Raw genomic sequence first — 26,476 nt, 5'->3', positions numbered from 1 at the left:
AACGCCCGGGCATACTATAATGCTACGCCACTGATTCTCACCCATGACTGATGACATAACTCAAGCAAGTGCAACTCATAACTGTTTATAAGAACTGAATATCTTGGGCAGCTTTCACACCAAAATGACATGCAACATGGGTCACTTAGAATTGAACATTCAGAAATAAATGCAACCTTTCATAGTGGAGTGATACAACAAATTGCACGTAGCTTAAGTTGCTTGCTTGTTACTTGCAGTGGGTCTTTTCTCAATAGCATAAACCATGTTGCCTTAGTCTGTTTTTACAAAACATCCATCTTTATAATTCCAAACCCCTCCAAAAAAAATCCTGCATACACAAGTGTACAGTGAATGCCTTATTTACATAATGGAGATAAGCCCTTGTGACCTGCACTCCAGCGTGAAACCATGTTAATTTGGTCTGAAAGCTACCTTTACACAATTGTGCTTCAGAAACCATGGTTGTCTATCTCATGTTGTTCCTGCTAATGCACAGTTATGTCAACAGAAAGAGTAACTGTCAACACCAGCATTGGACTCTAAACTAAACTACATGGGACAACAACAGTTTCAGGGCCAAAGACTCTTCTCTGAATGACATGTGGTCAGCACATGTAGCACTTGAGGTGGAAAGTTAGCTGGGGGAGGTTGTTTTTCTTTGGTCAAGCCTTTGGTTAGCTGAGGATATTTGGCCGAACTTTGGAGATAGCTGGGGGGGATTCTTTGCAAATATTTTTCTAGCTGGGAGCTACCTTTCCCCTGCATCTCCCATCACTTCAACCCAGTGATGCATTGTTTCATGTTACCTGCATTACCTCTGGTAAACCAACCTTCTTCACATATATAGAAATTGCCGGAAAATTTGAAGTTGTCAGACTTCTGTTTTTGTTTTACCTGCATTGGTGTTTAAAGGAGTTCAAATTTTCAGAATATGTCACAGATTCAAGCACTGAGCGCATGAAGTCAGTCTCATCCTGCTATATCTGGAATCTTTTTCTTTGGAACATTGCAGTTCACACTAATGGATGCAGGATTATTTTTCGAAGAGGGCAGGGGCGGCGATTGGATTCCAAAACTGGTAGGGCAAGGACAGTTTATTTCTCTTGGTAGATTAGATTTAGTATAGTGCGGGACCAAATGTGGCAAAAAGTGTGGGGGGGAGACAACTGCCTCTCCTTAATCGCCGCCACTGGCTGTCTGCATTCTCAGTGGGTTTGCAGGATTATACCATAAAATATATTTTTTTAATTATGCAGGAAAGCGATGATAAATAACAAAAATTAAATACAAATATATTCAAAGACAATAGTGATTATATAGGGGGTATTTTTAAGCGGAGTTTGCGTCCCGAGTTCGATACTGCTTTCATTTGAAAATTTTGATTTCATAAGGGTGGATATTACATAGTTGCCTGCATTTTGGGTGGGTTGGCAGGATTACACCATAAAATATTTCGTAATTATGCAGAAAAGCGATGCTAAATAACAAAAATCAAATACAAAAATATTCAAAGAGAATAATGATTATATAGCGGATTATAAAGCGGAGTTCGCATTCAATTGAAAATTTTGATTTGATAGGGACTGTAGCCCCGATTAGGCCTAAAAATTTCCACTTGCGTAGTTCGATTTTTTATTTGTGCGAAGGTGATAGATACTACCATGGCCGTAGGCAGGAAAAATTTTCGGGGGGGGTTCATTCATAATTGTTCCCAGGGCGTCACCAAAAATTTGAATAATAGAAATAATAATAATAATTGTACAATAATAATTAAAATTTCACAACAATAAAACAATTTTATTCCATAATTAATAATAATAATTATTATATTATTGTTATATCCTTGAGGGGGCTAAAGCCCCTATCACACGGAACTGGATTTCTAGTTGGAATGTTCTAGTTGACGCTGGACTGGCTACCCAATTGCTAGTTTTCGCCTCACACGGTACTTGTTAATACCGTACTTGTCGATAGTCTTTCGTTCCCATAATGGCGGCCGCGCGAGATGTAAACAACGTATCACTTCACACTTTTAAAATACGATAACTATCCAACCGAGAAAAATATCGCATCGCATTAAATGGTTTTAGGTAGAGAAGAACGGCGCTGATAAAATACATACTTTACAACGTTTACTATACACGTATGGAAGAATATTTTAGCTTTTTCAATTGTATACATGCCTTTCGCGTTGTATGCACTCGGAAGCCACAGACAAAAAAAAGGCTACTTTACAAACTCACAGATTATCTTCACATGGCCAAACTTTGCTCTGATTGGCTGTTCCACACAATCTAGTCGAAAAAGTTAGTAGCAATTAGAACATGTCCTATTCCTCAAAACCAGTCAAGCAGTCAGCCAGGCGGCCATGATTACTACCCAGAAAGTCAGTTCATCGCCAACTAGGGCATTCCAACTAGAAATCCAGTTCCGTGTGATAGGGGCTTTACTCAATCCAGCAGATGAGTGAATATCCAGTATAAGTTTCTTTTTTTTTTTTTTTTTACGTTTCATACAGTGTGTACTGAAATGCACAATTATTTTACTTCGTCATTAAACTTTAGATACCTTCAAGAAGAAACTTTAAAAGTTAGATGGAAATTTTAGTCATAAAGTTTTTGTTGTTTGACTTTAAAATTAAATTTTTGGAATTTTGAAAAGTGTGGAACCAGTTATTCTTTTTAAAAGCTTAGCGTGGTGCATGGATTGTAACCTCAATCGCGAACGTAATGCGCTACGAAACTGGAGGCACTAGGTTTGAACTCCTATCAAGGGGGATTTATTTTCGACTTTATCGGACGGGGAATTTAAAAGGAAAGGGAATTTTGGGACAATCATAAGGGAATCTTCAGTCTATATTCCTTGTGACGCAGGAACAACACTGGAAAGATGACAGCAGAAGTGATAATGGAGGGGTCGCGGGTTGGCTGCGATTCCGAGAATAAATCCTGTTTCACTCAACTTTCAGAATTCCAAATGCGTGAAAATTCTAGCTCGATCGTTTCAACATTGTCTCCTTGTATTTTTGTGATGCTTCGAAAAAAAATTGAAAATTTGTTACAGATTTTGGTTTCTGAACATCAATTAATCCAACATGTCGGAAGTTTTGGGGGGGTTTGAAACCTAGAAACCTCCCCTCTAAATACGGCCATGGATACTACCATTGGCTAGACTCTACGTCCTTATTTGCATGGTGATTGATTCTTTGCGTTCGCGGTGCGGCAGCTGGCATCTCTTCGGGTAAAGTACATTTTTCTTTTTACACTTTCTGTTCACTAACCATTCACGGGGACGAGGTATGCCTAGGCATGGCCTAGGAGGTTAGGTTAGGTTCCATTATCACTCATTTCACCCCTAATATGACACGTATTCCTTGGGAAAAGGACGTAAACTAGAGTCTTACCTTACCATTCGACGTCCAAAATACATTTTAATCAATGTAAATGTAATTATGTTATTTTTTGACATCTGGAAGTAAGAATAAATCTCGGGGCTTTTGCGACGGAAGGTTGGCCTTTTTCAAGGGATAATGGATGGACAATCTCTCGATTTTTAAACTCTGGCCTGGCAACACTCACCACTAATTACCACAGGCCAAAATGGCGGATGGAATTATTGTGCACATGTTAAAAAAAACATTAAAATGAAATGATTTAGTTCGTGAATAATATTAATTAACGTGAATATTAGGAAAAATGGAAGAGATCGGACGTAAGTGTTTATAAATCATGTTATTGTGTAGCTGATTACAAACGACCGTGTGATCGTGTTGATCGGTTATGAATTCTCCTTGGGCGTTTAGATTTCGAAAATTAGAGAAATCATAGAACAGAAGGTTTAAAGGAATGAAAAAGCTGGAGAAACGTTCCGTGAAATACATAAGATGATTTTTACCAATGAGTGATTTATTTCACAATTTTTTACATCGCTAATGTACTATTCTGCATTGCGAAACATTTCTTTAGATGAAATAAGGAATTTCTAACGTAAATAATGTCTATTTCTTACATTAACGAGTACTTACTGTTGTTCCACATTTCCAACAAACCATCCACGGGTAGGCCCAAAAACCATTGACGTTAGCCCAAAAAATCACGATAGCCTCACGAACCATCACTGGGACAAGGTATGCCTACTAGGTTAGGTTAGGCCTGTTAGGTTAGGTTCCATTAGCACGCCTTTCGTTCAATTTAGCATATACGGACAATACGAGAGCGTATTGTGCTCTCGAGCAGACAGCAAATGGCGGCAGCAGCAATAGCGCGTCGGAAGTAGATTTGGAGCGATTTTACAATACAGGGAATTTCTCCATTTTGTTTGAAATTCGGCATACTCACTAATTTTGGCCCCCTAATCACGAATCTGCAGTCAAAATTTGGCGCTCACACGTGGAAATAGCAAAATAATCGAAATTAAGTTCTTATTTCCACACCCTCGATTTCCGAATTTCCCGCCGGTTCCGGGCTCCGCCCCTGGGGTAATCGACCTACCGCCCCCAACCGCTATCGCGGCCCCGCCTCCGCTCCGCTCCGCTCCGGCTTCCCGCCTATATCTATAGACTCCCTGTTAAGGGCATGTTAGAAAGTGGCCGGATTCACCTGCCCCAAATAAGCGCCAAATTTTTACGTGAGCGCCAAATTTTAAGTGCAGATTCGTGATTAGGAGACCCAAATTAGTAAGTATCCGAAATTTCAAACGAATTGGAGAAATTCCCTGTATTGTTAAATTATACCGTAGATTTAAACCACATGCATTCGCATTAAAATGGATCAAAACTACATTCCCGAACATCAACAACGCTACAGATAATGATTTGCGTAAGTACTTTCAGTAAATTTCTCGTATCGGACAAACGGCTGAAATTTGCTAGTTCATTTAATTTGAGTATCCGTACTTACGTATTCTGCATTGAGAAACATTGCTGAAGGTGGCATTTCGCTTATTTCACGGAAATAAGCTCTATTTGAGACGTATCGAGTAAGTTTTCTTCGTTTCTTTTTGCCTTCGGTAACACGCAAAATGGCGGTCACAGTTTCACTACCATACTCGGCATGCAGTGTTTCCACCCCACTGCATCCAAAAATACCTACGTAGCCCCACAAACCATTGACGCATAACCCCACGAACCATTCATACATAGCCCCACGAACCATTTCCGGTAAGGTTAGGTTAGGTAGGGTCACTATAGGTTACAATAGTTAAAAATTGGTTTCGAAAATAATATGCGTAGCCCCACACACCATTCTCGCATAGCCCCACGAACCATTGATGCATAGCCCCACGAACCATTGACACATAGCCCCACGAACCATTGACACATAGCCCCACAAACCATTTGCGGATACCTTCTTCAGTTTCAAAAACACGTGTTTGGAAACACTGACCGGGATTACATCATCAGACACAGGCTACATCTACCTGGAAGTAAATGGATGCAAGAGCTTTCGTGCATCGGTCACACATTTATATCGAAAAATAGATGATTTACCGGCAAAATTCAATGATCGATGCAAGAAAACACTTCCCCGAACTTCCACAAGTCTAAAGAAACTGCATTCGGTAAGTAATTTCTCCTGTAAATTTGAAGAAATCCGTTTGTCCGATACGAGAAATTTACTGTACTTTCTCCTGTAAATTTGAAGAAATCTGTCTCCGGTATAGTAAAGTGTTACCATTTGGGCGAATATTTTATACAAGTTAAATTCAAATGGGAAGAAAAATCCAAGATAACCATTTAAATTGAAGTGTCAAAATATCTTACACCCCAGTTTCACAATGTGTACACAACTCGCTGCATCAACCTGATGTAAAAGATTACATTTATTTCTTGAGATCCTTTCAAGTAACATCTCACTTCTGCATGAAATTCTTGGGAAATAGTTCTTAGTTTTAGAGATTTTTTTGGTACTAGTTTACTATCCTTCGGACAGATTTCTTCATTTCTACAGAAGAAACTACTTACCGTAATAAATTCCTGATTCCCAGCGGTAAGAGTCTAGTAACACATCTGACTACCATGCTAAAGGTCCCAGGTTCGAACCCCGGCTGGTTCAAATCTGGGAACTTTTCTAACGGAAGCGGCCCCGGTGCCCACCCAGCGTCGAATAACATGGGTACCTGGGGGGGGGGGGTAAAGGTGGTCAGGGGCATGATGCTGATCACATCACCCCCACTAATGACCGGATCAAGAAAGTGTGGGGCATTACCCCCACACCCCCTATATGCCTTCATGGCGTGGTGCTATGGAAGGGGAAATATAGCTTTTTTTTTTTTTATAAAGAATCTAGTTTACATCCTTTTCCTAAGGAATATGTGTCATATATCGTTGGAAAGGTTATTGTATAAGGAATTCAACAAAGTAAATCCCAAGGCGAGGAAAGATTTTGTGGAGGAGAAAATTAAGAAAAACCGATGTTGTCCGGATATGCGTGATTGAACGTACTGAGGACATTTTTCGATGATGAAGCACATATTTAGGGGTGAAATGAGTGCTAATGGAACCTAACCTAACCTCGTAGGCATACCTCGTTCCCGTGAATGGTTAGTGGGGCTATCGTGAACAGAAAGTGTAAAAAGAAAAACTTACTTACCCGAAGAGATGCCGGAGCGCCGGCTGTCTGCTACCCTAAGAAATGCCGGAGCACCGGCTGTCTGGTAGCACGGTTTTGAACGATGCACTGAATTATCACTGGGAATAAACGTATTTTACACTATCTAGAAGTTTTTGGAACCTGTTCTACTTTAACATGCATTTGCAACGTGGACACAAAGACGAGCATGCAGTGTTGTTAACTCCCATCGGTTACCACCAAAAGGCAAGAAGGACGTAAACTAGACTCTAGCCATTTGGACTAAAAAATTTCAATCGAAAATCCCGATTCCGGGATGGATAGCCCCAAAAACCATTCATGGATTGTTCCGCGAAGCAGATAGGTGAGTACGAATGTCAAAAATTGACGTAACTAAGAAATTATAGGTGTTCGAAGGATAGTAAACTTTTACCGTATGTATATTAATTTGTAATTCATTAATAATAATAATGCATTTTCTCTTTCCAGTGCCATGTTCTGTTATTACAAGCCATGGAGCACCACAGAATGCCTCTGCCAACATTGTTCATCAACAGCAATCTTTCACCATGCCCAGCTTAAATGACATGAATCAGCATAATGAACGTGTATGGAAACTAGATAGCCTAGCAAATGACTCATTGTCACAAATCAATGAATTCATTGCAAACTCAACTTTTTGCTCAAGTGTTGCGGATGACTTTACCACCAGTTCCTTGGAAGCACCAAGGCATCAATCTCTTATTGGTGTAAGTAGATTTTTCTAATTAATTTTTGACATTTTTTGGTAAAACTGTGCGGCTCTTTGCCGAAATCTTACACCATGGATTTCGCGAACATTTCAAATGTTTTCGTCAAATAAAGAAGTTCCTTGTAACAAAGGGTGTTTCCAAATAATGCGGATGGTATTTTTTTTTACATCTACGGCTATGAAACTTATGTTTTTTTTTTATATATAAGTTCCTTACGCACGTTGAGTCTATACGGCTTTTCACTGCTTCCATATTGGATTCATGTCACAGGCGCACGTCTAAACATCTTTTTGTTCTTATGATTGACTTGTGCAACGGGATAATTTATGATATGTTATTGGTATGACGTATTGGCGGGTTGGAGATTTGATTTCAGACATTTCTTGATTTGTGTGACATCCAATTGACAAACAAAGGAGAACTAAACAAGCCAAGATGAGATTGACGATGACATTCAACAGCATGTAGAGGACGTTGTCAGACGAGACGTACCTGACTTGTAGGGAGATGGTCTGCTGGCTGCTTCAAGGAAATTGTATTTTCTGAATGACTTGTGGGATGGGATAATTTGCAGATTCTTATTTCTGTGATGGTACGGACAGGGGAGGGTAGTATTCTGTGGAAAAGGACAACAAAGACTTTCAAATTAACTTAGGTTCGACCCGCGATTCAGTCTACACTTGAGATAAAGAGGTAAGTTACCTTTTGAGGTTTAATTTTAGCCTTATTTCTTTGGTACCTAAATGTGTCGGTGCGAAAAATAGTATCGGAGGCAGGTGGCTCCGGCCAGTTTCTAACATACCTTTAAAAGGGACTCTATATAGAAAGGTGGGTAGCAGGAGTGGAGCGGAGGTAGGTTAATTACCCCAGGGGCAGATCCCGGAATCGGTGGGAAATTTCAAGACAGCAACCACCTCGCAACTTTAAATGGCAACATCTCAACTTCAAACGGCTGTACAGTCATAAATATTTATTTCCGCGCTCCAGAATTTTATTATTCACAATTAGCAGCACATAATCTTTATTTTAAAAAAAATTCACCTGCGAAATCGAGGGTGTAAGATTTCGACATGGACCCAACCGTGCTTCTGCGGGATCCCCTTCCTGGGGAATGAACCTGTAAACCTTTGATATCTGGAGGATTGATCTAACCACTTGAGTACTGGATATGCCTTTCATGCATTTTCGTACCAATAATTGTTGCAGAGATTAATGCTATCTGCAATTGGGAAGAGGCATTCCTACTCCATTTAAATAAAAAACATGAATCTGAATTTTTTTATTGTTTTTAATTTCATTAAGGTTTAGATGTTTGTAAATCTCTGTGATTTGCATATTTCACCAACAAAAATTACTAGCATCTGGAAAACAGGGAAATGTCAGGGAATTTTGCAGATCGTCTGGAATTTACATGCATTTTGGAGTCTGCAAGAGAAAAAGTTGAGTTCACTTCCACTTCTGGATTCAGTTCCACTCCCAAAATACAAGGTAACCAAAAAAGTTCTTGCCGTTCTAGAGCAGCAATAAACAAAGAGCAATACAGTGGACGGTACTTACCTTTAGGTGTGGAAGCAATCTCCATCAGCATCCAACACCTATTGCCAACGTTCCTGCAGCTGCACAATACCCTGGTGATAAAACTCGGCAGGCTTGGATGCAAAGAAGTCCGTGAATGCGTTCTGCAGGTCTCCCTCATTTGCAAAGGATCTCCCACGGATGTGGTTGTCGAGGGAATCAAACAGGTGGCAATCTGTTGGTGCAAGGTCCAGTGAATATGGTGGATGTCACAGTGTCTCCCAGTCAAGTTGCTGAAGGGTTTCCCGGGTCCTCTTTGCCACATGTGGCTTGGCATTGTCGTGCAGGAACAGCACACCATTGCGATTCACCAATGCCGGCTCCTTCTGCCGCAATGCACGGTGCACCCTTTGCAACTGCTGAGAGTAGAGGTCAGCAGTGATGGTCTGACCAGGTGGAAGGAGCTTGTAATGCACCACTTGCCGACAACTCCACCATACAGAGAGCATAACCTTTCGTGGGTGCAGAGGTGGTCTTGAGGTGTGAGGAACAGGACAACCAATGTTTGGTACGCTTGGGAGTGTCATAGAGGACCCATTTTTCATCACCAGTGAGCAAGCTATCAAATATGGGTGTGTTCAGGTGCCGATTGAGCAAGGACAAACAGGCTGTCTCTCGTTGTTCCTTGTTGGCTGCCGACAATGTGTGGAGTACCCACTTGCTTAACTTGTATGACTTCCCTATCGCATGCAGGTGCAGTCTGACTGTTTCAGCGGAAACATGGAACCTTTCTGCAAGTTCATCATATGTTAGACCACTGTCCTCCTCGATGGCTGCTTTCAGGGCCTCGTTATCCAAAACACGTGGTCGTCTACTGCGAGGATCATCCGAAAGGCTCACATCTCCCGAACAGAATTTCTGGAACCAATGCCTGGCAGTGCGTTCGTTCACGGCATTCTCCCCAAATGCCTGGCAAATGCAGCGACTTGATGCGGCAGCTGACAGGCCCACTTGAAAGTCATACAACAAACACACGCGAACAAGCTGCTTCGATACCTCCATTTCTCTTCGACACTGGACGAGCTATGACTGCTGTGTGTGCGCAACATGCATGTATTACTGACAGTCGATGGTCAGACTAACTCCCGATCGCTTGGCAGGCAAGTGCGTCATTTTGTTTCCTCTCTGGGAGCGCATGATTAATGGGATGTCAAAAACGGCCAGAACTTCTTTTGGTTACTTTGTACTTTTATAATACTAGATGTTAGAAAGAATATCAAAGTAAAACTTGCAGTCCAGATATCTGGTTGATAACTAAAGTACGCTGACAATATGATCATATTATCGGAAAGGTTGGTGAAGATGAGGTTATCGTCTATTATTTTTTAGATCTTAGTCTTGTTGGCATTTTCTATAGAATTCCTATATGGAACAAAAATTTATCCAGTTGCTGTGTACTTATAAATGTAAGCAAGTAAGCAGCATTTTCTACGACAATATAAATCCGCCAGAAAATGAAAAATTGTGTGTGGTTTACGAACTTTTTCTGTTGTTTTTATATTGTGGAGATCTGTTATGGTGAAATAATGTATCTGTGTTACCTTAGCCTGAAGGCTAGATGCACCTAATTGTAGCACCCAATACATTTGATGCTGATTGTAATTTTACATTTTACTCTTCGAATTTTCATTGATTGATTTGGTGTTTTAAGTCCACTTTATGCACAGTAAGGCTAATTGGGACTGGACCTACAGTTTAAAGTGGGATTCGAACCACTTGTGACTCCACTGGGTATCGAACCCAGGACCTCTTCGAATTTTCATGTGTTCTTGGGTATATAAAATGAAGTTGTGAAAGTGAATATTCATAATAATTAACAGTTTATATATTTAATTGAAAAACACAAGGTTCAGAAGCAAAAATCATATGATAAACACGTCTGGAAAAATTTCACTTTTGGACTTGAAAACCTGGAAATGTCAGGGAATTTCATAATCAAAAAATCGTTGCAACCCTGGTATGCTTCACAGACAAATGAAGTCAAACTGCTATGTTTTTAACCCTTAACTGGTGAGGTGGGGTTTGAGCTACCCATGAATATTTTGAAGTGACTGTACTTACATATTAATCACATCTGATACCTGGAATGCTGAGTACCTTTCAGTCAGTTCTCTAGCAGCTGTGCTAGGATGAGGTTGTGTTGACCTGTGTAAATAGTCCGGTGAAATATTGTTGCATATACAACATCCCACTGAGTGGGGTGGACTAAACCCCACCTCACCACTTACGTAACATTTTTTGTGCAATATAAACTGCATGAAAAATGCATCAGTGTAATCTGATTGTAGAATATTTTTATTATTCTTTATATATATGTCCTAATAATCAATATTTGTAAGAATTTGGATTTTTCCTTCTTTATGAGCTGCAAAAATTAAAACATGTGAAGGTGTGCATTTTTTGCTTCTCATTTTGCATTTTGAAAGAAAGTAGCATTTATGTGTATTTTCTGTAATGTTTTGTCTAAATAAGTGATGTAGTTATGTTAATTAAAATCAACTTCATTCATTATTTAATTTTTGAAATATATTCACAACCATTCCTTTGTGAGGACATTTTTTTGTTCAGGGTTTGTATCACCCCACCTCACCAGTTATGCCCCAAAACATCTACCTCACCAGCTAAGGGTTAAAGCATCCCACACGTTACTTAATCATTAATTATTTCATGCATTCAGGCTGTGTTGTGATGCTGAAGTTTTTTCATTTGTTAGCAGACACCACAAAGTACTTCATAATTCTAATGAATCAGTTCATTATGAATATTTTAATCGAATGTTATATCTAGGAGACCATATTTTATGTGTGAGATGTCACACACAGAACATCATGCATATACCAACAAATTTGAACACAAAAGTAACCTGAGGGATAGAGAGGGTGGGGTTATTTGTGAATGCTCCTACACATTGAGTTTTTGTGAAATCATGGTAAATAATAAACAAACCGATTTAAGCTGTGCTTAGAAAAGAGGGGAGACGGGGTAAAGGGAAGGACTGGTCTATTTGCAGATTTTAGTGGTAGAAGAAAGTCGTCCGCTGCCGTCTAGTGTCCTTTTGGAAGTGCGTAGGAGTTGATTTGCACCAATCCCACTGAGTGTGTGTCTGCGGCAACAGGTTGCTGCTTTCTTTTCAGTGCCCAGAATATTTTTGTATTGCTTATCCTGTGCTTTATATAGACTGTATTTCAAATAATTTTAAGAAGAAGACATTTTGAGATTGCATTTTGGCCCATTCCATGCCAAATCACACAGCCTCCGACGTCACTATTTCCAAATTGCATGAAAATGTGAGAGTTAGTTGTATTTGAGGAGACAATAATATTTGCACAATAACAGCCAACAGGGATGCATACTTTTTGTGTAGCAGGGTTGCCAACTTAGGGAAAGGTGAAAAATTTGACACACGGTGTGGGAAAAAAAAATCATAACTGTTGTTGCAGGTAAGCTAGAATCTTCATGTTGGGCTCATTTTAAAGCTAAAGGATTGTTATTTTAATAAAACTTCTTTACCTTCAATCAAATTTTTATGTCAAGGTCATACATATCATATGACCTTTGACCTTGAAAATTTTCAAAACTATTTTTAAACTCATATGGTTCATTAAGATGTTGTCTATAAGTGACAGAAATATCATCTTGGGATGGCATTGGGAACAGGAACTGAAATTTATAAACTTATCGAAGAAGTGTTACTGTGCATTGATTGAGATATCAGCCCCGTCTAGTTGGCTGCACTTTTTGACTCTTTGCACCGAAGCATCTATCTAGTTGGTTGCATGGTGCAACACCGAGTCATCTAGTTCGTTGATTTGGAGTCAAGTAGTGTAATTGGTGCCTGCACTACCTTCCGGACCGGTGTATGTTTGGTGTATGGTCACGTGGTGCATGCGAACTAATGAAATGACCGTTTAAAGCAGCAGACGGGCATTTGTTCAATCTTCTGAACTTGAACACCGGCTTTCCGTCTAGTTGCTTGAACGTCATTTCCTTGCACCACCTTTACACCAACCTGACACTGGATACACCTGCACTGCACCGAGTGTCAAAAAGTGCAGCCAACTAGATGGGGCTACAAACAGTGGGAACGATGCACATGTTTACATTTTAGAAAAGTACACAATAATAATAAGAAATAACATTACGTATAGTGTAGATTAGTGGCATTTCCTATTCCTCATCTTTTCTTCTGAGGTCTTAGTGTCTGAAGCTGGGATCTTATATGTCCATCCAGTTTCAGTTCTTGGATCTGCACTAGTCAGAACATCCTGGATGGGAATTATCTTATGTCTGGATGTTGGGATTATACATACGATGGAGAAGGACCATGTGGATGAAGAAAGCTGCTGATAACTTCATAAGAACTTTCACAAACATTGACAACACATCCCAACCACCATGCATGATCATGAACACACGTCACAAAACCACGAACTTCATCCAAAGGGCGACACTGGTGTGGTGTTTTTCACTTCTTATGTCTGTAGCAAACCTTTTCACAACAAGTTACACCAGTATTCCTGGATTCAAACTTCTCCCAGTGATGACATCACTCCACATTCCCTCACTAGCTTTTTTTGAAGTTCGTATCATGTGATTTGTTGCACTTGGGAATTCATTCTTAATTCTTCCAGTACTCCTATCATTAGGTAGTATAGTCAAGATTTGCACTTTAGCACTTCTTTCTGCACATTTTTCAAACATTTCTTTCAACTGCTCCAATATTTTTCCATCAGTACTTTTGTCTTCTGCAACCTGTTCTTCTGCTGCTGGTATTTGGAATATTTTGTTTTGTACTGCTTCTGTAATCTTCTTTATTTTGCTTTTGCTATAACCTGTTGATTTCTTTCTTCTTTTTTTATTTTTATTTTATTATTGGTGATTCTCCAACACTTTGTAAGCTTTCATTTAATGCCTGAATAGAGACATCCCTATGGAACTTCTCCACTTCTTCATCACTACCATTATCACTTTCTCTTTGTTCTCTAACCATTGTCTCTTCACCACTCACTCTGTTGCTGGTTCTGATTAGAATTTGTTTTCTACAAGCATCACATATCTTGTATCCAATCTGCATGAGAAAAAGTTGAAAAATGAACAAGCAGTTCACTTCCACTTCTGGATTCGGTTCCACTCCCAAAATACTTTTATAATACTAGATGTTAGAAAGAATATCAAAGTAAAACTTGCAGTCCAGATATCTGGTTGATAACTAAAGTACGCTGACAATATGATCATAATTATTGGAAAGGTTGGTGAAGATGAGTTTATCGTCTATTATTTTATAGATCTTAGTCTTGTTGGCATTTCCTATAGAATTCCTAATGCAACAAAAATTTCTCCAGATGCTGTGTACTTATAAATGCAAGCAAGTAAGCAGCATTTTCTACGACGCTATAAATCTGCCAGGAAATGAAAAATTGTTTGTGTATTACAAATGCGTTTCCTTACACCTTCACTCTTTCTTTTGGGCATCAATATCCAAATATTAAAGGCTTTTTCTAAAAGGGGACTTGGGACAGCAACAGAGGTTAGCTTACACCAAATGCTACATTATGTCTAGCCACCAGAAGTGGACTAAACTTGAGGAGACGTTCCTCTTCATCGATCAATGGGAAAACACTGTTTTTTTGCTAAAGCCCACTGGCCTTTTTTAAATTTTCAAGGTCAAAGGTCATGTGATATGACCTTGACAAAAATTTAATTGAAGGTAAAGAAGTTTATTTTTTTATTAAAATAACAATCCTTTAGCTTTATAATGAGCCCAACATGAAGATTCTAGCTTACCTGCAACAACAGTTATGATGTTTTTCTTCGGCCCCGTGTGTCAAATTTTTTACTTTTTCCCTAAGTTGTCAACCCTGCTACATGAACCGCTGTTGGCTGTTATTGTGCAAATATTCTTTGCTCCTCAAATACTACTAGAGTTTCATGAAATTGGAAAATGGCGAGGTCAAAAATTCCATTTTTTTGAGTGATTTGTCATGGAATGACCCAAAAGTTAACTTTTGACGAAGAAACAGCACTTCGAACACACACCTGTAAAACAATTTTACACCGTTTCCATATAACTAATAATAGGCCTCATTATAGGTCTCTTACTTTAAAAGAATAACATAAATTGGCATTTTGCATCAGAGTTTGTTTCTTCCAGGCTTAAAGTCAGGAAACAGTTTTTCTAAGTCGTCACTAAAAACATATTTGCATTTTGGAATGGTTCAAATAGTTGATCGACAGAACTTCACTTCTCCACTACCATGTACCAACTAGGAGTACAGTAGTTAAAAATTACTGTTTATTTCTGAATTCTCTCATGCAACTCAAATCAAAGTAGTATTCTTACCTATTGTTAGAAACTTGCTGCTCACTGCGAGCGGCGACAACGAAAATAAAAGAGTTCAACAATTTTTCTTTGTTTGAAGAAAAATTTCTTTTCTTTGCATTCGCATTGCATTTCTTTACTTTGAAATTGAAAACAGAAACAATATTAACAATTATTTACAAATAACATTTTGTTACTTATCTTGAAGTTAAGCAGTTGTCTTTATCCCAGAAAAGAGGATATTCCCCAATTTTCCTAAAAACCCACCAGGACAGTTTTTAGGACCTGTTAAAGAGGTGTTGTCCGGGTAAGAGATTATGTCTGGTAACCCTAATAGAGGAGTCGCCTGTCACTCACTTCCGTTGGGGATTATCTCCTGAGCTGTACTGGGGGTATATTTCCTGATCTACAAGTTCTCTTGTAATAACACTTAATAATTGTGTGTCACTTTCAATGTACAGTGGAACTTCGATTTTATGTTTTTTAGGAGATCAAGCTGAAAAATACTTAAAATGCCAGAAAATGTAAAATCGAGAAACATTTTAGGACATTATGCTATATTAGGACCATCAAGATTCAAAGTATAATGTGGGAAAATGTGAAATCTTGGAACGTAAAATCGAGGTTCCACTCTAGTTTGTGTATTCGAAATATTATAATGGGAAGTATTAAAACTTAATGAATACGCAATACTTACAATTCAGTGTTTGTACTGCAAGTTCATACCCTTCCTCCTCCCTTGGGGAACTACTTTCTAGATTTTAACATGGGAGTGATAGAGCTAATGAATTTGTGTAATTTTTCAGTATTAATATATATGTTTTTTTCATTTTTAGACTGCTTCAGGCCAAAAGTTGAACTCATCAGAAAGTTCTAGTAGTCTAGAAAGAAGACTAAGAAAGGAAAAGCGTCCATTTTCTCCAGAGTTGCCAGGAACTGTCAAAAAACCATTGGATAAAAGAAAAGGAACAAGAGTTCTCAAAAAGGCTGTGAAGAGTAAAGCCAGTGATTGTAAGTGTGTATTAATTACAGTTTTATCTTAAGTTTATGAGTCTTTCCGTTCTAATAGCAGTGATGGCCTCTCCGATGGCACAGTGGTAGCGTCGTCGCCTTATAAATCAAGGGGTCCTTGTTCCCCGGTGGAGGCACATAGTGGTTCGGAACCCACTTTAAACTGTAGGTCCAGTCTCGATTAGCCTTAGTGTGCATAAAGTGGACTTAAAACACCAACTCAGTCAATCAATCAATCTAATAGCAGTGGTGCATTTGTCAGCTTAGCAGATGTATTGATGTTTGAAATGGAATAAACCTTTGCTTAACACTTAGAGTGCTAATCACGTATATATGCGCTCTAGTGAGCAGATCACGTATATATATGGAGTTGAATTCAAAATGTATTTCAACCGTCATTTTCCGTACATTTACGGAGTTAGCAATCCTGAGTAATGTTTGGACATCGTACTTCCTGATACTGCCACTAGATGGTGGGCAAATGCTCATAACGGTTCTGTTCGCATCGTTGTGTGATAGCGATATGCTTGCTTCCCTTTTCTACAATGCCGGCGACTAGGGGGGGTGGGGCGAGGGGCAGTTGCCCCCCTATCTTTACCACTTTTGCCCCCGCACTATACTAAATCTTATCTACAAAGAGAAATATATTGTCTTTGCACCCCTAGTTTTTGCAACTTGCCCCCCCCCCCTCCAGTTTTGGGACCCAATCACCACCGCTGCATGTCATATATCTTGTCAACTTTTTATATTTAGTACCTTTCATACCATTTATGATGAAACGTCAAAGGTAGCCATATGGTTATAATGTAACATATCATATATCAAAATAAAGAGGAAGAATCAAACTTTTCAACAGTGTATGATACATATATATTTTACATTTTTAGTTTTTCAGATATGATTTTTTAAAAAGTAGTGAAAATGGCCAGCATTCTTGGAACGGAAAGCGACTTAGAGGTCAGCACTCTTAAGTGTTAAGGCTGCCCTGTAAAGTGCTCCATGGCAAGTAAATATTAACAATGTTGCCAAGCGTTTGCGATCTATCTCATTTCTCCGTAATGTGTGAATTGCCCCAGAGGACAGATTCAAAAACTAAAATATTTCTGAGACACTCCTTACTTTGAAAATTAGTACACTATCAATATTACCAAACTGAATGAAGGGCTGAATTCTTTCATCTGTACATTTTGCTGGCCACAATTCCATAGACAATACAGAAACAGCAACACAACCCAAGAACTTTCTATTCTCCTTGCTCATGATAAACTGGGGCGAAGAATTGACAACAGGTCTTGACTGCTGTTGGATTTTTACATGCTCGACAGAAACTTTTCTGCTAAATGGCTTCCTCGTTGCTGGTCTCTTTAATGTGGAAAATATGTGAACTCCCATCCCCCTCCATTTCATTCCGGCTGCTTAAGTCAGTGCTATCGTGACCACACGTTACCCATTCGGCCACTACTTCCAGACCAGAACTTCAAGTATGGTAATGGATAAGTATACAGGGTGATGATAAATGCACTATACATTTCTGCATGAACAGGATTGATTGCACAAAATATATATGTATAGACTTTATAATCACCCTGGTGATATGTTTGGATTTTGTAACTTCTTTCTATTCATGACTGGTCTTTTGTTTCTTCTTCAGGGCATCCCAAAGACTCGAGTACACCAGACACACTACCAAATGGAGACACGTTCTGTTGTGATAGATGTAAATCTCCATATATAATCAATCCATCCAAAATAAGGAAGTCTAACAAAAAATGGAAGAAGCCAGTAGCTCGCAAGAAAGTGGATCCACTAACAAACAAGTTACTCATTCTATGCAACGCTTGTGGTATCGCAATGGACAAACCTCAAAAACAAAAACCTGCAAAGGTGTGTTGATTTTTCAGCTTAATTTCTTAAAAATATGTTTCTAAATGTTAGCCTAAAGAGGTACCATTGTACAGCTCAGTGGCTGAGTGCATTGTGTTCAACTTGTGATCTTGCTACTGAAGTTCCTGGGTTCAAGTCATGGTTTGGGCATTGGTGTTATTGTGTGTCCCGTTCATCACTTTCATCATATCATCACTCATCCTCATCATCATGATAGCCAAAAGAGGCAGAGAGGTGGCTTAAATTAAAAATACACAACATAATTATTCATTCTTGTTATTAAATATCTGTATCCATTTGGGTTTTCAGAAATAGCAGTAGAAAAACAACATTTAGAATATTGAATCTGAAAATAGTTTCACACAACTCTATTGCACAATAGAATGTTTATATTCTATTCATCTGTAACTATTGTGACTAACTTTAGTTATCAACAATATACTGGTATCAGGAACTATCACAGTGTACAGGTTTCCAAACAGTTGGAAAACTCCAACAGGTCGTGTGTTAAAAGTGATTAATTCTCTATATTTTTTTTTATTCACTATAAGTGGCTTAAATTTCTTGGAATTGGCAATCACCATTCTAAAATTGTGGAAACAATCACTTCATGGACAAATATTACATGAATTTGAAGTTGGCATAGTGTAAGGAAATTCTGAACTTTACCGGTCCTCAATGTGGAGATTTTTTTTAAAATTTTGTCTTCCTGTTTCAACCAAACAAATCCCATCCCTCATACTGCTACTACTATTAACACGTGGTGTTTACATCTGCATGGGCAAAGGTTTGCACTCTTGTAATTGATGCAAGTGGTAATGAGTTTGTCCCTGGTGGATGCCCCAAAATTTTGATTTTGACCTGGCTTTGTAAAGATAATTGGCAAGGTACTTGAAAAGGAGTAATAGTGGAATCCTGTTATGATTGCCAGCAAGGATGGGACTCGATGTGTTACCATATGTATCCCAATGAAAGCTGCTTTACCGTACGTAGGCTCTCAAAAATTTTACTCATGTGATCTCAAAAAGTGGTTACACCTGTTCCATCTACTTTTTTCCCCCTTCTATTGAGTGAAATTCAGGTGCTTTGCATGTGTTATATTTGATTCCAATTGTGATATACATGGTGCCTGTAATTTCTTAATTGTTGGTGTGTGTATTGAATTTAAATTGGGTATGACCTAGAGCTGACCTGATACTTATGCTGGTAAATTATTCACCAATATTGGCTGATGTTTTTCAGTTTGGATATTTTGCAGGTCAAATTATCCTGCTAGGGGCGGGCCATGCATATTTTGTTTTTGACAAAAACACGAAATATGAAATAACATATTCTAATGTTAATTTTTAATATTTCTGAAAGGTGTGAGGTGCATTTTCCTACCCTTTTTTCTCACGAAATAGACTCTTTAACATGCAATTTAGAGTTTATTTACCGAAGCGACACTTTCTGAAGTGTGAATTACCCTGTGAGTTATGCAATTCACAGAAAATTGATTAATTCTGCTGTAAATACCTGAGAAGCTTGAAAGGACCCCTTTACACAGGAATAAACCTAGTACTCTGGTAACTACATAAATGTGCTATTGTAATAAGTGCAGTTTTTAAATCAAATTTTGGATTATGTTTACAATTTTAAAACCAAAATGTCATTTTATATACCACTTTTGAACCCAAAATTGACTGTTTTGTGCCGAAATTTTGCTTTTTTATTTACCAAAAGTGTGTGCCTCTATATCCTGCTAATTGTGCAAAATTCACAATTTTCATGTATTGTATGATTAAATGACAGCTATTTTAAAATTCCTTTGGCAAATAAATGCTTGTAATTAGTATTTTGAATGGCTTTTAATTGTGAACAGTATTGTCATTGGTATCAGTCCAAAATGGTTTTGATTTATCCTTAATCTGACTCATTAACACTTTAGACTGATGTCGCATTGAAACTTGATTGTAGGTGATTCCAACCGAAGAGGACAAAACGAAATACATGTCTGAAGCTTGTTCCTTCGCAGCCTCATTGGCAAAAGTCCTTCACGATCCAGATGCAGAAAGGCTGTACTGTCCGTCGTTTAAGAAGAAACCTTGCAAATGTTTGCAGAAGTACATAGTAGGAAATGGTGAGCTCTAGATCTGATATGATGTTCGAGGTTTGATCAGAAAAAAAAATGTACAAGACCTGCCAATTAGAAGGTAATGTTCTTGGTGTGAAAATCCATATGTGATGTGAAAGTAGGTCCAAGGAACTATTACTCCACACACTCGCATCTGTGATGTTAGCACTTACCTCGGCATGATATGAGTTTATTGATTGGCAATACACAGCTACTGTTGGAACCACCACCAACCACCGATTTTCACAACTTCTTGAACTAATTCCTCGACATATCAATGCAGTCGATTGCAATGTTTCTTTTCTTGTGCCTGCAATACTCTCTTCCACACTTTATTAATTTGTCGTTTTTCCCGGAGTTTTGATTTTACACTGTTTCATCCCACTTCAAATGTATGATGCCATTTTGCTATGCACTTTCCTGACACCATCACTATAATTGACAACTAGTTCACCTTAGTTTGTGGTACAGACTGTCATTTACCTCATTTCACATTTGAGCACTTTTTCCAAACAAGCTGCCATTTTGAACATCATGCAGTTATTAGTTCTCAGAAAAGTACAGGCGTATATGTGGAAAATGAGAAGCACAGTATTTGTAAACACACCAAATTGTATCACTGACACTTGTAATTTTTTTTATTTGATCAACCCTCATATTTTTCCACTATAATGGTTGTTATTCTACAATCTACAATATCAACAATGCTTATGGGATACCATTGCAAAAAAACTATTTATTCTCCTATTTGTAAACAACATGTGGCTTAGATTCATTGTTGTCACTGACATTACAATATGGAGGCACGACCATGCCAGACAGACATCCTCTGGGTAGAGGCTTTTTTCCTTCAAGCCATGCACTTTTGCATTAAAGGCAGGTATTTACATTCCAAAGATCTTCCCTTGCCTTGACAGATCATGCAGTCTTTTCATAGGGTACTAAAGATTTTGTCATTTTCTGTCAGATAAAATAAATGTCTGTGGCAACCAATGAATCTCTACTACAGGTTACATATGTACGGGATAGAAAATGCTGTGACTTGTAGCATTGAAATGAGATCTCGGTGAGCAAAAGTTGTTTATGGTGGAACCCTCACGTTGTATTCCCAAATTTTACATCTTCCTCCATTATGCATTCAACCTTGATAGTCCCAACATACCAAAGCCGGACCCTGTGGCCAAGTGGTTAGCACATCGCACTGTGATGCCAAGGGTCCCGGGTTTGAATCCCACTCGAGTTTGGTTGTTTGTGAATGTCCATTCATCATTTCATCACTCATCCCCATCTTCACAAATTAGCCAAGAGGCACGAAATGAGAAGTAAAATAAACTAAATCAGTCAATCAATCAACCAACGTACCAAAATGTTATAAAATTTTCCTGCATTTTAAGTTTTTTCAGCTTTGTCCCTGAAAAACGTAAGATCTAAGTTGGTTAATTCTGTAAAAAAAATTATATATACATTGTATTTGAATTTTTGGTGAACAAATAATTCTACAATATTGAAGAGTTCTTCCATTTGCTCTTATTGCTAATCAATTTATTCAAGGAAATGTATGCCAGATGTAAATAGTCTAAAGAAAGTAAAACACAAAACTGTCATGCTGGTTAAGATGCTATGGAATATACAGTTCAGACTGATTACCTAAAACTCAGTTAGGCGTAATTCTGTTTTATATGTAAATTACTGTAGGTCCTGGCAAAATATAATTTAAAAATGAGTTAATTAAACCTTCTTTGTACGTAATGCATTTATATGTAATTGGTGTTATGCACAAATTTTCATAAAATACAGTTGATTTGTACATAACCAAGCTACAACAATGTCATAGATGTGTACATTTCTTGTTACAAAAACACAAGGCATGTTTCAAATACGAAACACAATAGGCAGGCATGGTGGAGGTTGGTCTTGAGTTGCGAGAAAGATGAGAGCGGTCCAGCGGAGTCACACAAGGCAAGGAGAGGTGGCATGAAAACAAAGTAGAAATATTTGCCGCAGTTGTTCAGAACATAGAGATGCATCTTGTTTCTAAAAATACAGTACAATTATTTTAATACACTAATGATATGACATGGTATCTAAATCTGATTTGTAAGTAATTCTCACTTATTCATATTATTTTCTCTTCATCTTGAGAATCGTATAACTCAGGTTCAGCTGTATATAGATAATATAAGATTCTATACTAACTGTCTAGATTTGAATTACACAGAATATTTGATCATAGGATGATATTTAGTAGTGAGTGATTGAATTACTTGTTTGTACATGTTGTATGTTAGTCTTATGTAAATTACTTTTTGCAGGGGAAACTGAAGGTAGACTGGAAAGAGGTTACAAGTTACTACAGTTTTTGAAAGATGCAAAAAAGTTAAGCCAGCCAAATGTTCTTCCTGAACGAAAAGAGGTATGTCAGTTAAATATATTTATTATTATTATTATATCTGGTGGTACATGATTAATTTCTGAACTATAAAATTTGAGATTAATAGTTTTGAGAATTTTTTAGAATGTACATTTTTCTCTGACCTAATTTTGTGTCAGATACTTTACATATGCCAATGTGTTATAAATTCTGATAACGTGTGTAAGAACATATATAATTAGTCTCTGTTATTTTAACTTTTCTGTCATTTCCAAATATTGGAGTCCATGTCAGCAGTATTGGTACACCCAAAGGCGAAAGAAACAGTAGGTGAATTGTCCACCACCATTTTCATTCAGTCTGATTTACCCAATGTGATGACAATGAATTGAAATAAAGACGTCAATAAACAGAGAACAATGCCTGTTTCAAACCAACATAGTTTCATTCCTTAAAACAACACAGGATGTAGAATAAAAAATTAATGAAAATAGCGGTGGACAATTTGCTTGCCAGTATCTTTGCCGTTGACTATACAACCCAGGTGTATATTTAGAGATCGTGCATATCTAAAAGGTGAGCACACTCATTTTTAGTGCAAGTGGTCCCAGGTTTAATCCCTGGTGGAAACTCCAAAATTTTGGTGTTGATCCATTATTGTGAGGATAATGGGAGCTACTTAAAATCAATAGTAGCAGATTGAGGTGTGGATGGGGGGAATCGCCCTGACTGTACATCATCTAATTAAAAGCCATTGTCAGGTCTTGACCCTCGATTGGCTGTTGTGCCACGGAGTTTAGTTTTAGTTTTTGTTGTATATTTATTCAAAATGTTGAATGAAAATTGTGTAAAAACACAAATGTTACATGTAGGATATGTACATCACTTTGAACCGATGTCAATGCTTGAAAATCGTTACAATTGAAAGTAGTTTGAATTGTCACAAGTTTCACTTTTTTAAATATGAAAATAAATTTTCCATTAGTACTGTATGATATCACTCGATAAGAACTTTGCAATAAAATATTCATAATTTCACAAGCGATAATAATTTAATCACAGTACAGTGGAACCCCGGTTTTACATTTTCCTGCATTATACGTACATCCAATTTTCATAGTCCCAATAGAACAAAATGCTATAAAGTTTTCCTCGATTTTACATTTTCCCGCATTTTAAGTTGTTTCACCTTGGCCCCCTGATAACATTTTTGCTGTATTGGGACCATGAGGATTGAATGTATAATTTGGGAAAATGTAAAATGGGGGAACCACTGTACATTGTCATCAGAGGTGAGGGAGATGTGGCGATGACAAAACAATCATATACTCCGTAGAAGAAAAAAGAGATGTATCCATCTCTACTTCACATGTCATGTACAAACACTGTTATCATCATTATCAATGTAGGAATCCCCCTCCCCACCCCGGTTGAAAGATTGACCCTGATGTTTGACAAGTCTTGCAATGACTATGTAAAAATGTCACGCTTCGCCACTGATTGTCATCCTTAATAATAAATTCTGTTGGCTTGAACTTTTCTGTGTGTGTTTTGTAAATATGCTACAGTGATACCTTGATTATACATCTTTCAGTGCGCTGCAGCTAATAATATAATCTGGGAAAATTTTATAACATTGTTCTTCATTGAGACCAGAAAGTTATAATGTATAAAGCGTGGAAATGCTATGTTTAACATTATCCATTTATTACAAGCTTAAAACCAAATTACTTCTTCTTTTCCAACAGGTTGAAAAGAGAGCTTTTGACAAAGAAAATACCTCAAAAGACTGTACAACAAAATCTCAGGGCTCGCAAAGTTTTACGAGGAAAAGGAGTAAAATATTTGAAGATTTTGTCCTCACAAACAGAAAATACTTGAAGGAAGAGATTCGACTCTGTGAGAGAGCCTGCCAAAGGATTCTCATGTACTCAAATAATTTCTTGCACAAGAAACTCAAGGCATCTCCAACAAGGTATATTTTATTACAAAATATGTGCTTGTTCTGAGGCATGTTTACACATTTGGCTAATTTAGTTTTTCTATTTAAAGCAGAGAAATAGAACTCACAGTTGCTCAAAATTTCCATTCAATTTTTTTTATCTGTGTCCAGAATGTTAGTGTATGAACCAGTGACGTATTGTGAAAATTTTACCTGGTTTACTGCAACAATTCTTATTTATTGTATATATTTGTTATATACTATTTATTATATATTAATTAGATATATTAGAGATACAACACCAATGCAGGCATGCAAGTAAAAAAACAGAAGTTTTACAACTGCAAATTTTCTGACAATTTCTATATATGTGAATAAAGTTGGTTTACCGGTGGTGTACCAGGTACACAACTGGTCTTAACTGTCACAATCAGATGTATAATGTGATAACTACTTAACATGTACTTCAACTACATGGGCCAACATGATCTTTAATTAAATACACATGCATGCCTGATAAGTAGAGGCATGCATATTTCATTTTTGACGAAAACACGAAATGTGAAATAACACATTGTAATGTTAATTTTCATGTTTCTGAAAGGTGTGAGGTGCATTTTCCTACCCTGTTTTGTCACGAAATAATATGAAATGAACTGCAAAATGCAAAATAGAGACTCTTAAACACAAAATTTACCGTATATATACCGATGAGAGACTTTCTGTCTGAAGTATCCTGTGAGTTATGCAATTCACGAAAAATTGATTAATTCTGCTTCTGCTGTAAATATTTGAGAAGCAAAAATGGACCCCTTTATGCAGGAATAAACTTAATATTCTGGTAGGCTATTGATTTAATGTGCTATTAGAAGGAATATGTTTATTTTGTGTAATAGTACAGTTTTTAAATCAAATTTGGGATTACATTCACATTTTTAAAACCAAAATGTCATTTTATATGCTGCTTTTTCTCTGCTATAACAGCAAAATTTTATTTTATTTACCGCTTTTGAACATGAAATTGACTGTTTTTATACCAAAATTTTGCACTTTTATTTACCTAAAATATGTCTCTCTACTGATAAGTTGTTCCTCTTAATTGAAAACCTGTTCATCGGAATTGGGAATAGAAGTTACACATTCATTAAAGAGCAGCTTAAAAAGAAATAAAAAATGATGAAACTCTGTTACGAGACAGTCCACTTTTTTCTTCTTTTTACTTTACATTTGAAGGGTCTAGTGAGAGGGAGCTATGCCACAAATCTTGAAAATTTTATTTTTTGCCATTTTCAGTCTTCTCCTACCATCTGTCATCTATCATGTGAACTACAACCATGTGGCATAGTTCCCGCTTGTTCTGCAGCAGATTTTCTGAGTTCTTGAATACGTCCTCATCAGTATTTTGAGTGAGAGAAGGAGCTATGCCACTTACTGATGGTGTCCGCAATAGGAGTGGCAGAGGTGGTGTTGCAGTAGCCGGTGCAAGATTTAAAATCTGCCCTGAAGTTAAAAGATCTCATGGCAATAATGCCTTATATTCCTCCAGTTTTTCATGGCGTTTACCAAAAACTAAAATCCACAGAAACAATGGACAGAGAAGATCCTCCAGAAGACATATGAAGTTGTCTTTATGTAGATCATATGTAACCCTGTGAACATGATTTACACTCAGGCAAAAGTATTTAAGCCTTGTTCAAAGGATTTGATGTCCTAGATTGATTTTTTCACATGGGTATACTACAACAATATACCATACATGTTCATAATAAATGGTATTTATATTGAAATTCATATTTTTCCTTTTGAATAATTTACCTAACAATATGTTCAGCAAAAAAAAAATACCCTTTGTTATACAAATTATGACTCAACGCAATGCTTTAGAAAACTCAATTTATTTCCATTTCTTGTCAAAGTGGCATAGCTCCCTCTCTCAC

At 37.5% G+C, this 26,476-nt stretch overlaps 1 protein-coding gene across 1 annotated transcript in view; it reads left to right on the top strand.

Annotated features, from left to right (window-relative positions):
* The first annotated feature begins 3,591 nt into the window (after positions 1–3,591).
* The window catches only part of LOC146005411 (uncharacterized), a 106,670-nt gene continuing 83,785 nt past the window's right edge, over positions 3,592–26,476 (top strand). The window contains exons 1-7 of the mRNA XM_083144650.1: positions 3,592–3,714; positions 7,062–7,321; positions 16,055–16,229; positions 17,881–18,113; positions 20,070–20,232; positions 22,539–22,639; positions 24,346–24,572. Of these exons, the coding sequence (XP_083000776.1) occupies positions 3,699–3,714; positions 7,062–7,321; positions 16,055–16,229; positions 17,881–18,113; positions 20,070–20,232; positions 22,539–22,639; positions 24,346–24,572 (1,175 nt within the window). The 5' untranslated portion in view covers positions 3,592–3,698. The remainder of the gene's footprint in view (positions 3,715–7,061; positions 7,322–16,054; positions 16,230–17,880; positions 18,114–20,069; positions 20,233–22,538; positions 22,640–24,345; positions 24,573–26,476) is intronic.

The sequence above is a fragment of the Lepisma saccharinum genome, chromosome 23 (genome assembly GCF_977018435.1).
Source record: "Lepisma saccharinum chromosome 23, izLepSacc3.1, whole genome shotgun sequence".
Lineage (NCBI taxonomy): Eukaryota > Metazoa > Arthropoda > Insecta > Zygentoma > Lepismatidae > Lepisma > Lepisma saccharinum.
The sequence above is the reverse complement of the archived record's forward strand: the minus strand, read 5'-3'. Positions and strand labels throughout refer to the sequence as shown.